The sequence below is a fragment of the Peromyscus eremicus genome, chromosome 10 (assembly GCF_949786415.1).
Source record: "Peromyscus eremicus chromosome 10, PerEre_H2_v1, whole genome shotgun sequence".
Classification (NCBI taxonomy): domain Eukaryota; kingdom Metazoa; phylum Chordata; class Mammalia; order Rodentia; family Cricetidae; genus Peromyscus; species Peromyscus eremicus.
Genome location: NC_081426.1, coordinates 83228041 through 83241668, shown reverse-complemented (window position 1 = coordinate 83241668; position 13628 = coordinate 83228041). Strand labels below are relative to the sequence as shown.

Below are 13628 nucleotides of genomic sequence, written 5' to 3'. Positions count from 1 at the left end.
AGCCGAGATGAACATGAAGGGCACGGCCATCGTCTTGGCTGTGATAATCTGTGCTACAGCTGTTCAAGGTAGATGGCTCCTTTTGCTTCTAAGCCTATACGCTCACTTGGTTATCTTTCAAATGTCTTTTCTCTAAAATACACAGTCAATTTACTTAATTTCACACATTAGAAGTTCTAGCAATGGCAGGAAATGTTGGAACTCTTTATATAAAATGATTATTTTAACTATGAATGATAAACACTATGGATTTCTTAATTTTCTGACAATTATCTAGCAAGAGCCTTTAGAGGTAGCTCTCAATGTCTGTTCAGAGAATCTTATATGGGATTATGTTGGTATTCTGGGAAAATTAGTTTTTTAAGCATGAGCCCACTAATTTATTATACTTTCAGAATAGGGAAAAGGAAATTCTTGCTGGGGCGATGGTCATAGTCATTTCATATGTGTTTGATCAATACTTCACTTGAGAACACGTGTGTTTGAAGGACAGTATGGACACTGGCAGCCCTCTGTAGGCCTTCCCCCAAAGAATGTTGTCTCTAGATAGAAACATTATTAACATTTTCCCATAAGCTGAACCCAGAGCTGCCCTGTGATCTGCTGGTTCTTCTGTGGTTATCACAGCAGACCCAGGCGAGGAAATACGGAGTCTATAAAACAAACCTAGTCATTTTTAGAACTCTCCCTGCTCTTCTAAAAGAACAAATCTTGGCGGTTTCCCTGGAGGCATTTGCGAGGTCTGAAAGACAGGTTTAGCTGTGGAGGGTAACACAATTTATGACACTTAGTGTTAATTTAGAATCTGCATTATTTGCTCATTTAATAAAGAACAGATCACCAGGGTCTTCGCCAGCTATGAAATAATTTAAAGTGAATACAGAAGAAAAGAGCCACGTTGTTCTCGGGGTTTCTATATTTTGTGTAGTTGTGCTGGGCTGGTGGTGTACACACAGCACAATGTAAGTTCAGCACTTAGAGAGGCTGAGGTGAGGTAGGATGATAATACTAAGATGTGGGGCCTGCTATGTACCTGTTTCAAGTTCAAGGTCATCTTGGGCTTTATGGTGAGCTAGAGGCCAGCCTGGGTCAAACAGCAAGTTAGTCTTATCTGAAACCTAAGTTAAATAATTAATACACCTGAATGAATGAAATAATCAAGGATATAATAAATTAGCATAAAGCAGAGGGAAATATTATAGGGAGATTCAAACTCAATTCCAATCTGCACAAATGAGATTACTGGAAATGTGTCTGCTGTCCACTGCCGAGATTGTAAATCACAGCCATGACTGACCAGTTCTGCGATCTGTTCCAGGCTTCAGTATGTTCAAAAGGGGGCGCTGTTTTTGCATAGACCCCAGAGCGAAGGCAGTCAAGCTGGCAGATATAGAGACGGTCTCTGTAATTTACCCGAGTAACGGCTGTGACAAAGTTGAAGTGATGTAAGTAACGGGCTTGCTGGAGAGGGCAGTGGTGTAGACGTTCTTGCTTTGTTGATGCTCTCCCCTGAAGTTTACAACTTCTCTGTGTCCTCCCTAACAGTATTACCCTGAAAGGACACAAACGGCAAACATGCCTGGACCCCAAATCAAAGCAAGCACGCTTAATACGACAGGTAGGTTACCAGACTTCAAGTCAGAATGTGATTGTATCCACGAGAGCTCTGGAACAGAGAAAACAGCAACTGCAGGAAGACCCCATTACAACCCTAACAGAACGTACATGAAGCATTTAAGGGGTCCTGGGTTATGGCAACATCCTTTTCCTGCTCCGTGTTTTTACAGGTTAGCTCTTAATTATTGAGGATACAAAACAACCCAGGAAACAAAACTCTTCATTTTCTCATTACAGGCAATAGAAAGAAAGAAGTTTTTAGGACACCAAAACAAGTCCTGAAAAAAAAAAAAAAAAAAAAAAAAGGACTGGAAACCTGGGAGTGTCTGCCTGTGATTACTCAAATATGAACTCTGAGATAAGAACCGGACCTTCTCCTGTCTTGGAATATGTACCCATATATTACCGGGTTACAGAACCTTCTAGGAGGTTTGATAGGCCTAACTATTCTGCTTGGCTATGAAAATATTTATCTCTAAAGTCACATGTCTGTATGTGTGCACATTCCACATTACCTTCTGTGGTTACAATGGATGCATTGTTACTGGAGCCCAGCCCAGCACTGGACTCAAAAGCATCTAAGTGTGTAGTAAAACATTCCTTAAAGGATTTTCATAAAAAAAATAAGCATTCCTTTCCCCAAATATCCTGCAGAACATAAACATCTAGGAAAGTTTCCATGTACCACCTTGTTTGTTCATTGCCAAAACTGTCATTCACGAGACGCAGCGCAGACATGGCAGAGCACTAATGTTTCCTGAGTCAGCAACACTGGATTCCCCGAGGTGCACTAAAGGGGTTAAGATGTGTATTTCCTCACATTCCTTATTATCTATTTTATCAGTGACAATAGCCTGGTTACATTTTAAATATAAATTGTTTTTGCTCACCAAAGAAAGATGTTGAAAAAAAATCTATGAACATCTATCAATCTGTTCCTTGTGATTCTGATTCTGAGAAAAATATGTACTTTGTATATTTCCTTTGTCATACTGTGAATGGTAGGGATTTCTTTAAAAAGAATAAAAACTGTGTTTCTCTAGTAAACTACTATGACTTGTTAAATCATAAACAACTGCATACTGTCTGGGCATTGGCATGCCTTGCGTATTTACTTTGTATTTTACTTTTGTATTTTAGAGGCACATAGCTACTTGTCACCGTGCAGAATTCTTTAGAAATCTACTTCAGTGGGGAGTTAGAAATCTACTTCAGTGGGGAGGAGTTGGGAATGAGAAAGAATATGATAAAAAGGTACTGTAAGAAATTCTTAAAATAAATAAAAAGAAATTAGCTAGGTATGGTGGCGCACACCTTTAACTCCAGCACTTAAAAGGCAAAGGCAGGAGAATCTCTAAGTTTGAGGCCAGCCTGGTCTACAGAGTGAGTTCCAGGACAGCCAGGGCAACACAGAGAAATCCTGTCTCAAAACATGAAAAGAAAAGAAAAAAAGAAATGCCCAAATGTAAAAAGGAAAATATCCTTTAATGATCGTCATGAAGGAATCCATTCAACTTTACTTAGAGGGTTCTTCCTAGTCCAACTCCCCAACCACCACCATTTCCACCTTTGGCAATTTCCTCACATTGTGGCTTTCTGAGTCTAGCCAAGATGGAGACACCAAAAGGAGATTTCCTGCCAACCACAATGAAAACTCGGCCTGCTTGTGCCTACCCCAGACTCTGAACGTCAGCTAGGACACAAAGACTCTATCAGGAAGAAACTCAAAGTAGCATTGATGACAATACCCTTGCCAGTGCTTCCTAACACCCGACGTGACTCTGACGGGTCATTTCTGCCGAGCTCCCTCATGTCATGTTCATTTTCCAATTGTGATTGTCAGTCCATAGCTCCGTAAACAGTGGGTCACAACGTAACTGAATGTGGAGTCACAAAACAAAACAAACAACAACAAAAACCCAACCTGGTAACAGTACAACCTCTGAACTCACAACAACCAAAAATTAATTCAAAAACCAAACACATTAGTCCACAGTGTCTGTAGCAGTGTTTGTCCATGTTGTATTTGCCTATGGTGCATTACAGGACCTCACTTCTGAGTAACCTCGGTTCTGAGTGCACAATGTGTACACTGCACCGTGCATGCCATGACACCATGAAATGCAATGAATCCCGCTTGAAACATTCAGATTGGAGGCCACTGCATATGCAACAAATGGAGGTGTTTTTACTGTGCATACAAAGGTTCCTGCTCTTGCAGAAACATCATTGTTTAATTATGAAGAAAAGGGGTTTTCATATTTTCATACTGTCATCACTCAGTATATAAAAGTATCAAATTACTGTATCTTTGTGTTGGATTGTATTAGAATATTCTGGTTATTTTTAACTTCCCTTAAAGGACTGAGAACATGGCTCAATAGTAGAGCAGTTGCCTCTAATGTGCAAGGCCCTGGGTTCAATCCCCAGCATTGAAAGAGCAGGGCTTTTTGAGTTGCTGACTTGAGATTCATTAAAAATAAGTCAATTCATTTTAGCTGAGGATTAGGAAAGAATTTCCAACAATTTCTGAAATGCCCTAAACACATGTCATCATGTTTATATAATTATGTAGGGCAGTGTCTGTCCTCTACACTGATAATTATGAAATAAAGTCATCAACAGACTTGGAAATGTACTGAAGACGTTGCACTCCCTCCAGTATCAAGCATCCAGCTGGATGTTTTATGTCAAAAGAAGTACCACATGCATTTCCATTCGTATGCAAGTCTGCTCTTATCTTTCATAAATGGCAAAATTATATGTGCACCAAATTATTATTTTAAAAATACATTCTTTATGATATATTATGAGCATTTGCTTTGTATGCTTACTTTATACAACTATGCATCTGGGGTCACATAAACATTTCTGGGGCATAAAGAAGTCACAAGTTGAAATGTCTCAGAGCCCTGCGCTAGCCTCCCTGTGGATTCTTCAGCTAACAATTAAATTCATTTTTTTCTTATGTCAGAGCCTCTGACTAACTACAGCACTAGTATATAGCTGCATATACATTTGGAAAATGGAAATATTTCAGGATTATGATCTGGTGTATCTACAGATTCAAGGTTGGTAGGGATTCGTGAGACAGGGTTAAGGGGGAATGCCGTTTGATGGGCACAGGTGTCTGAGATAAAAGAGCACAGGATGGGGGTGGGGCCCGGACTGGGGGAGGGGGCGGGGGCATCGGCACGGTGCTAGGAATGCACTTACTACCGTTTAAGTGGCTAAGATGGCAAGTTATAGGTGCATTTTTTCACAACAGAAAGGGCCAAATCAATCAGATAACAATAAAAACAGAAGGAAAATGAGAAATACACCATAGACTGAAGGACAGAGTAGATGAACAGTAGAAAGTAAGGCAAGGAATCAAGGAAAACGTTAAGGACCCAAGTCATCAGAGTAGAGACAGAGATTGAGAAACACACTGAGCGGGTGAAATTTGAAAGAACAGTGCTTGAATGTAGAATGTTGCCCAAAGACTCCCATTTGAATGCTGGGTCTCAAGCTGGTGGCGCTGTTTTGAGGGTCTGTAGAACCTTTTGGCCATGGGAACTAGTTGGTAGATGTGGGGCTCTAAGGGCAGGGTTGAGCCTGAGAGCTGAGCTCCACTATAGCCAAGCTCTCTGCTTCATCATCTATGAAGATGTGAGCAAGACACGGTACAAATTCCTGCCACCACAAACAATGCCATGCCTTCCTCAGGGTGGACTGTATCCCTTGAACTATGCTCCAAAAGATATGCTCCAGAATCCACCGTCAAGTGGCTCCTGGCCAGATACTTGGTCACAGTCGTGAGAAAGGTAACTAGTACAGTACCGCCTGGACCAGGAATAGAAGCTAAGAGCTTGGAAGCATTGGCTTATTGGGGAAATCTGAAGGCTAGGTTTTAAATATAAAGAACGTGAAATAAAATTACTGACAGTCACTTAGAAATTCAAGACTGTTCCTTCTAACTAACCAAGAGAGTCCCCAAATAGACGAAATACTTCTGCAAAGTATTATTTGAAAAGGGAAGATTATATTTAACTGTTTTGGATATTGAGTATGGTACCCACTGTGTCCACATAGAATTAGCATCTCTTTTTACCTACCTCATGAGTTTTCCATCAATAAGCCAGGTGTTATGTGCATGCCTGTAACCCCAGCTCTTGGGACATTGAGGCTGGAGTACCACAAATTTGAGACAAGCTTGAGCTACATAGCAAGACCCTATCTCAAAAGAAATCCATAACTAATAAACACAAGTATTTGTGATATGACCAACACATTCTGTGGATTATAAATAATACACACAGAGCTGCTAGCTCTCTGGAGAGGGGGATAGTAGTCACTTCTTCTTGTCTTAGTTGCTAATTCTACTTTCAAGACACTGATAATTAAGCTGGACAAGTGTGAGATCATAATATGATCTATAGTTTTGTGTAAGTATCAAAAAATATGTTTCCTGGGAGATGTCCAACACCTGGCCAGTCCAAAGTCAGCAGTGGCCCAAATGTCAGAGAAGGCAGGAGACTCTAGTCAGCTGAGAGCCCCTCCCTTGGTAGACTCCAATCTTAGAGGACCCATCAAAAGCTACTCCAACCCTTTTGGGGTGGGGGACTATATGACTAACAGTATTTTTTACTTCCTATTTTTTTTTTAAGATTTTAGTTTCTATTGGCTTTGTCATGCTCCTCTGATTTTGCTGAGACTTTTCCTTCTTGCCAATCAGATGTTTTCTTTCTTGTTCTCTTCTTCCTACTGTGACACTGTGCCGTTCCTTTTTTTTTTTCCTCTTATATGGTCTTGGTCTTTCTTTCCCCCTCCCCCCATTTCTTTATTCCATTCACTCACTATTCTCAGATTTTCCTCAAACAACATTTAACTTCATAGTACACACTGTCTTCACCATTTTGTTTCTGTGATCATTGGTGATGTATCAGTTGGCTTTAATCGTTTTCAGTTTGCTTCTTAGCTTGCTTGGTTTGGAGGCGTCACTGTTATAGTGGCGTGTTCTCTTCTGAGTAGCTCTGGGTACTGGGCTTCCCAAGTAGAATGCTGTGAAGAGACACCATGACTATGGCAACTCTCATAAAGGAAAACATTTAATTGGGTGGCTTACAATTTCAGAAGCCTAGTCCATTATCATCAGGGCAGGAAGCATGGTGGGTAGACACGGTGCTGGAGAAGGAGCTGAGAATGGAGAAAGAGCTACATCTTGATCCCACAGGCCATAGGAAGTGAACTGAGACAATGAGTGTGGCTTGAGCACATGTAAGACCTCAAAGCCTAGCCCCACAGTGACACACTTCCTCCAACAAAGCCACACCTCTAATAGTGCCACTCCCCATGAGCTCATGGGAGCCAATTATATTCAAACTACTACATTCCACTCCCTGGCTCCCGTAAGCTTATAACATCATAATCCAAAATGCATTTAGTCTAACTTCAAAAGTCCCCATAGTCTATCACAATCTCAACAATGTTTAAAAGGCCAAAGTTCAGAGTCTCTTCTGAGATTCATGCAATCTCTTAACTGTAAGCCCCTGTAAAATCAAAACAAAAAATAGATCGCATACTTTCAACGTATAATGGCACAGGATATACATTACCATTCCAAAACATAGGGAAGAGAGAATAGTGAGGAAATATTGGACCAAAGCAAGACTGAAAACCATCTGGGCAAACTTCAGACTCTGCATCACCATGTCCGATGTCAAGAAGATCTTCAGATGTCCAACTCATTTCAGCTTTGTTGACTGCAACACATTTCTTTCTCTTGGGCTGGTTCCATTCTCCGTTAGCACCTTTCCTTGGCGGGTGTCATCCCATGGCTCAGGCATCTCCAACATCTTGGGTTCTCTGAGGCAATCCAGGCTTCAACTTCACAGCTTCATATAATGGCTTCTCTAGGCCTCCACTCAGGGACACCCCTGATACATGCCTGGCCTCAGTGGCTTTCCTTAGTCATGGAGGCAAATGCCATAGCCCTGAACCATGTGGCCAAAGCTGCCAAGTTCTGCTGCTCATTGGGGCTGGAATATGGCCCCCTCATTCAATTACATTTCCACCAACTTTCTGTTTTCAATGGTTTCCTTCACTGCCTAAGCTTAGCTGTCCTGAAACTGAATCTGTAGACCAGGCTGGCCTCAAACTCAGAGATTTACCAGCCTCTGCCTTCCCAGTGCTAGGATTAAAGGCATGCACCACCACACCCTGCCTTAAGCTTTTCTTTAATTCCTTTTCACAAGCTAGAAATGTAGCTGGGTGGGATCTTGCCCTGAGGTCACCACTCCCTTTATTCCATTTCTTAATCTGTTTATCTCTTTGAAGACAGGACTTAGCTCCATTCCACTTCCTGGTGCTTCTTTTCTCCTCAAATTGTACATTTTGTATTTTTAGTTTCTCAGCTTGCTCCTTTTCATTTTAAATCTGTGTCAGAGTGACCAGTAATAACCACACAACAGAGTCTATACTAGGCTATTTTAAGATTTCCTCTGCCAACTAAAACTCTTCACTTTAGCCTCAGGCAGATTCTTCAGACAACGGTGAAAAGCAGCCACATTCTCCACCAAAATATTAAAAACACAATCTCTAGCCAACACACTAAAATTCTTCTCCTCTGAAACCTCTTGAGCCAGGCCCACAGTTCAAATCACGCTCAGCACCACTGACTTCCGTGTTCCTCCTAGTATGGCCCATTAAGCAGTGCTTAAAGCATTTCAACTGCTTTTCCAATCCAGTCCCAAAGTTTGTATTCCTTCAAACAAAAGCATGGTCAGGCCTATCACAGCAATACACCAGTCTCTGGTACCAACTTCTGTCTTAGTTAGGGTTTCTATTGCTGTGAAGAGACACCATGACCAAGGCAACTCTTGTAAAGGAAAACATTTAACTGGGGCTGGCTTACAGTTCAGACATTTATTCCATTATCATCAAGATGCAACATGGCAGCATGCAGGCAGACATGGTGCTGGAGAAGGAGCTGAGAGTTCTACATCTTTGATCCACAGGCAACAGGCAGTGAACTGAGACACTGGACATGGCTTGAGCATATATGAGACCTCAAAATCCACCCCTAGGGTAACACACTTCCTCCAACAAGGTCGTACCTACTCCAACAAAGCCACACCTCCTAATAGTGCCACTTCCTATGGGGGCCATTTTCACTCAAACTACCACAGATGTTAACTAAGAAGATCCACAAATAAACTCCAAGACCTCTCCAAACCAACATATTCACAAATCAAGAAACTAGATACCAAAAAATAAATGATCCAATTAAAATGGGATACAGATCTAAATAGAGAATTAGAAATAGAGAAAAATCAACTGGCTGAGAAACACTTAAATGTTCAACATCCTTAGCCATCAATGAAATGCAAATCAAAACTACTTTGAGATTCCATCTTACACCTGTCAGAATGACTAAGATCAATAACACATGTGACAGTTCATGCTGGTAAGTATGTGGAGCAAGGGGAACACTTCATTGTCGGTGGGAGTACAAACTTGTACAGCCAATGTGGAAATCAATATGGTGGTTCCTCAGGAAGATGGGAATTGATCTATAGCTACACCACTCTTGGGACATATACCCAAAGAATGCTTCATCCTATATCAAGGAAACTTGCTCAACCATGTTCACTGCTGCTCTGTACATAATAGCCAGGAACTGGAAACAACCCAGATGTCCTTCAACAGAGGAATGGATAAAGAAAGTGTGGTACATTTACACAATAGAGTATTACCCAGCTGTTAAAAAGAAATGACATCATGAAATTTGCAGGCAAATGGATAGAACTAGAAAAAAATATCCTGAGTGAGGTAACCCAGACCCAGAAAGATAAATATTGTATGCATTTGCTTATATGTGAATATTAGCCATTAAATCAATGATAATTAAACTACAATCCATAGACTCAGCGAGGTTAGGTATGGAGGAAGGGACTAGGAGGGACACACGGATCTCCCTGGGAGGGGGAAACAGAGTAGATTTCATGGGTGGACTAGGGATGGGGAGGGGGAAAGGATGAATCAGGTGAAGAGGTGGAGGAGAGACAGGTTTGCAGGCAGATATGCCTAGGATTTAAATGGTGGAATGGAAATCTAGTACAGTGGAAACTCCCTAAAGTATATGAAGGCAATCCTAATGAGGTCTCCAAATAATGGGGGAAGCAGAGCACCACTGGACATCTCTTGTCACCAAACGAAGCTTCCAGTACCAGGACTGGGTTACATTCAGTTGAGTTGTTGGTCAAAGGGGGTCCCATGGAAATCCACAAACAACCCAGGCTATTGCCAAAACAATAGGTTGTTCTGTTGTTGTTTTTTTTGGGGGGGCAGGGAGCACTACCTAGCTCCCCAATAAATCACACATGGAGTCTTACTCTTAATTATGAATGCCTGGCCTTGGCTTGCCTTGTTACTTGACAGCTTTCCTTAACTTTAAATTATCCCATATACCTTTTGCCTCTGGGCTTTTCTCGTTCTCTTACTTCTGTAAATCTTACTCTTGCTCAGTGGCTTGCTGTGTAGCTGTGTAGCTGGCCCCTGGAGTCCTCCTCTCTCTTGTTCCTTTTCCCAGATTTCTCCTATTTATCCTCTCTGCCTGCCAGCCCCGCCTATCCTTCTCCTGCCTTGCCATTGGCCATTTAGTTCTTTACTAGACCAATTAGGTGTTTTAAACAGGCACAGTAACACAGCTTCACAGAGTTAAACAAATGCAACATAAACAAAAGTAACACACCTTAAAATAATAGTCTACAACATTGCTCTCTGCAAACTGAAAGCAAGGCCGCATTCCTGGAAGGAACACCCTCACAACTCACTGAACATGGAGAGGGTGAGCTGGAGCCTACATAGACCCTTCACCTCATGGTCAAGTGTCATTGGCACAGGAAGATACTCTGCAAACAACCACCAAAAGAGAAACATAAACACCAACCCAGCCACAAAACCTTCGATCTACAACCTGTCTGCCTGCAAAATATGCTAGGACAGTGGTGCCTCAAAGCTTGTGGGAGTGACCAACCAATGTCTAATTTGACTTAAGGCCCACTCCCTGAGATGGAAGCCATACCTGATATTGCTTAGGTGACCAAGAACCAGAAACTAGAGAGCTCAGAGACCTAGGTAAAACCACATACTACTGGTCTTAAAAAGGTCTTAAAAATGACTCCTAATGATATTCTGCTATACCCATAGATCTGTGTCTTGCTCACACATCACCAGAAAGGCTTCCTCCTGCAGCAGATGGGAACAAGAACGGAGACCCACAGCCAGACATTACACATAGAGTGAGACCTTGGAAGACACAGCTCTAAATGGGCTTTCTCCATCAAACCCCTCCCCTCAGAGCTCAGGGAACCCCAGAAAATCAGGCTGAAAGTGTGTTAAGAGCCAGAGGGTATGGAGGACACCAGGAGAATGAGGCCATCAAAATCAACTGAGCAAAGCTCATGGGAACTCACAGAGACTGAAGCAGCAGGCACAGGGCTGACACATGTCCGCACCAGGTCCTCTGAGGACATAGTAGAGCTTTCAGCTTAGTGTTTCATGGGACTCCTGATACGTGAATGAGTGGGTCTCTGATTTTTTTTTTTTTTTTTTGGTTTTTTGAAGACAGGGTTTCTCTGTGTAGCTTTGGTGCCTTTCCTGGATCTCACGCTGTAGACCAGGCTGGCCTCGAACTCACAGAGATCTGCCTGCCTCTGCCTCCCGAGTGCTGGGATTAAAGGTGTGTGCCATGGTTTAAGAAGTCTTGGTGATATTTTAGCTTTTGTATATTTATTAGCCAATTCCTGCAATGATTTTCTTGTATGCTTTGTATGCTTCCAAAAACTCCTAACAGTATATTTATCTAAAATACCTATCAAGCATCCACGGCCAAACAATCTCCTGAATTAAGAAAAATTAAGCTCAGACCATCCTTTCTTATACAGCCTTAGTGGTATTTATACTAACATTATAGACTCCTAACATTTACCTAACCACCACCAGGAATGTAGTTTGATCACATGAATTCCCTTTTTCTGATATATTAATGATCTTAGCTCTCAGTTGACCTCCTCCTTTACCACTCCCCTTGTGGGTTGTAAAAGAACTGATGGTCTCTGCCTCAGGAAAACTCTTGTCTGCCTTTATGACCCTGTAAGAATTCAAGCCTGGTGACCTTGCTTTAGCTAGAGCACTGCTATTGCATGGGTATGTAACTGTAAACCTCAGAGTCTGAGGAGGATTTTGACTGGAAAACTAGAAGAATGAGATGGAAGATGAGGAAGAGCCAGATGGGGAAGAACAAGATGAGAAAGACCAAGATGGGGCAGAACTGAGATGAGAGAATTAAGGTAGGACTTAGAGGGGAAGGCAGGTAAATGTAGAGAGAAATCAGGCAAGAAAGGAGCTAGGCATGAGAACAGAACTAAAGCTGTCTAGATAGAATCTTATCCCAGAGGAATAAAGTAGACGGAAAAGAGCTCCGTGTTCTTAGACTCACTTCCTGAAAATAATTCCCACCATCCGTAGCTTCTCTTCTGGGCCCCTGGGAAGAAGATTATTAAGGCTGGACCACAATAACTATTGAGACTCCCCAGCTGTTAGTCCAGAGTCCGTGAGCTCCCACTAGCTTGGGTCAGCCATCTCTGTGGTTTTTCATGATCTTGACCCCCCACCTTGCTCTTATAGTCCCTCCTCTCTCCAACTGAACTCTGGGATCTTGGCCAAGTGCTTGGCTGTGGGCCTCTGCATCTGCTTCCATCAGGCACTGGATGTAGGTTCTATGATGACAATTAGGGTAGACACCAATCTGAGTGCAGGGGAAGGCTAGTTCAAGCACCCTCTCCACCATTGCCATGAGTCTTAGCTGGAGACAATCTTGCCACACCATGTTTTTAAAATTTTTCTGTTCACTGCTACCTGATTATGAGCTCTTTCATTTATAATCAGTGTATGCATTATCATCTTGACTTCTGCAACAACTTCCAGAAATTTGACTTCTGCAACAACTTTCAGTAAAAGATTCCTTGTTGAAAAAAGAGTCTTCTGAAATTCACAGCTGTATCGTCCATTTCCTTAAGGTCCCTGTGGGACGTGCACTCCGGTCAACCCTGGTCAGGTAGACTGAATGAGAGAACTGCTGCTTCCTCGGGGCAGTTCATGACTCTAAAGTTGAGATAACCAATGTCCTGATTTGTAGATTCATGTCACCGATTTCCTTGCCTACAGAGGCAGATAATAAAGGCAATACAGATGTACAGTAGTGTGGTTGTGAGGCTCTGGAATTCGTCTGCCTGGGCTTAGACTGGCATCTTGCTATGGAACATCACTGAGCTGTTTAAAACAGTCTAAGTCTTTAGCAAATTGAATAAATAAAACAGTACAGCCCGGCACAGGTGAAAACACGCAGTAAATGTTGATTTTACTGTATGATTTTTAATAAATTCTAACACTAAGCAGTTTACATGGATAACTAATATGGAAACCAGGCACATTCCATACTCTGTATTAACAAGTATTCATGTGCTGAGATTCCCTATGCTGGGATTTTTCAAAACATCTTAAGCCACAGCCTTCCTGTTCTAGAAGGGGAGATGGGGAGACAGAAACAAAGTGAGAGGGTGGGAGAGCTGGAAAGGGCGAAGAGGACCAGCTCCCGTCACCTACCCTCCACCTGGCCTCCCGCTTTGTCTCCTCCCATTTCAGCTATTACATTTATAATATTAACCATGATCTTCCGGCTCTCCCCTTTAGTTCTCTGATGCTCTCTGAATACTACAGTGATTTAAGCCCTTCAATCACTTTGCTGAGTCAAATATCACCACAGCTTAATATCGAAGGTAGTGCTGGGAACTTCCTAGTTCTTACGATGTTATGACCCGGGAAATGCTGGCACAATTCCATTATGACACACTTCTTGCTTTGTTTTGTAGGATCTCCTAGAACTCATGTTCTACAGACTGGCCTCAAACTTATGGCAATCCCCCTGCCTTAGCATTCTGAGTTCTGGGATTAAAGGGATGAATGAC

General features: G+C 42.1%; 1 protein-coding gene across 1 annotated transcript; it reads left to right on the top strand.

Moving 5' to 3' along the window:
* The first annotated feature begins 7 nt into the window (after positions 1-7).
* Positions 8-1899, top strand: Cxcl11 (C-X-C motif chemokine ligand 11). The gene is made up of 4 exons (XM_059274777.1): positions 8-68; positions 1319-1445; positions 1546-1618; positions 1855-1899. The coding sequence occupies exons 1-4, from the start codon at positions 8-10 to the stop codon at positions 1897-1899; spliced, it is 306 nt and encodes a 101-aa protein (XP_059130760.1).
* The last annotated feature ends 11729 nt before the right edge of the window (positions 1900-13628 follow it).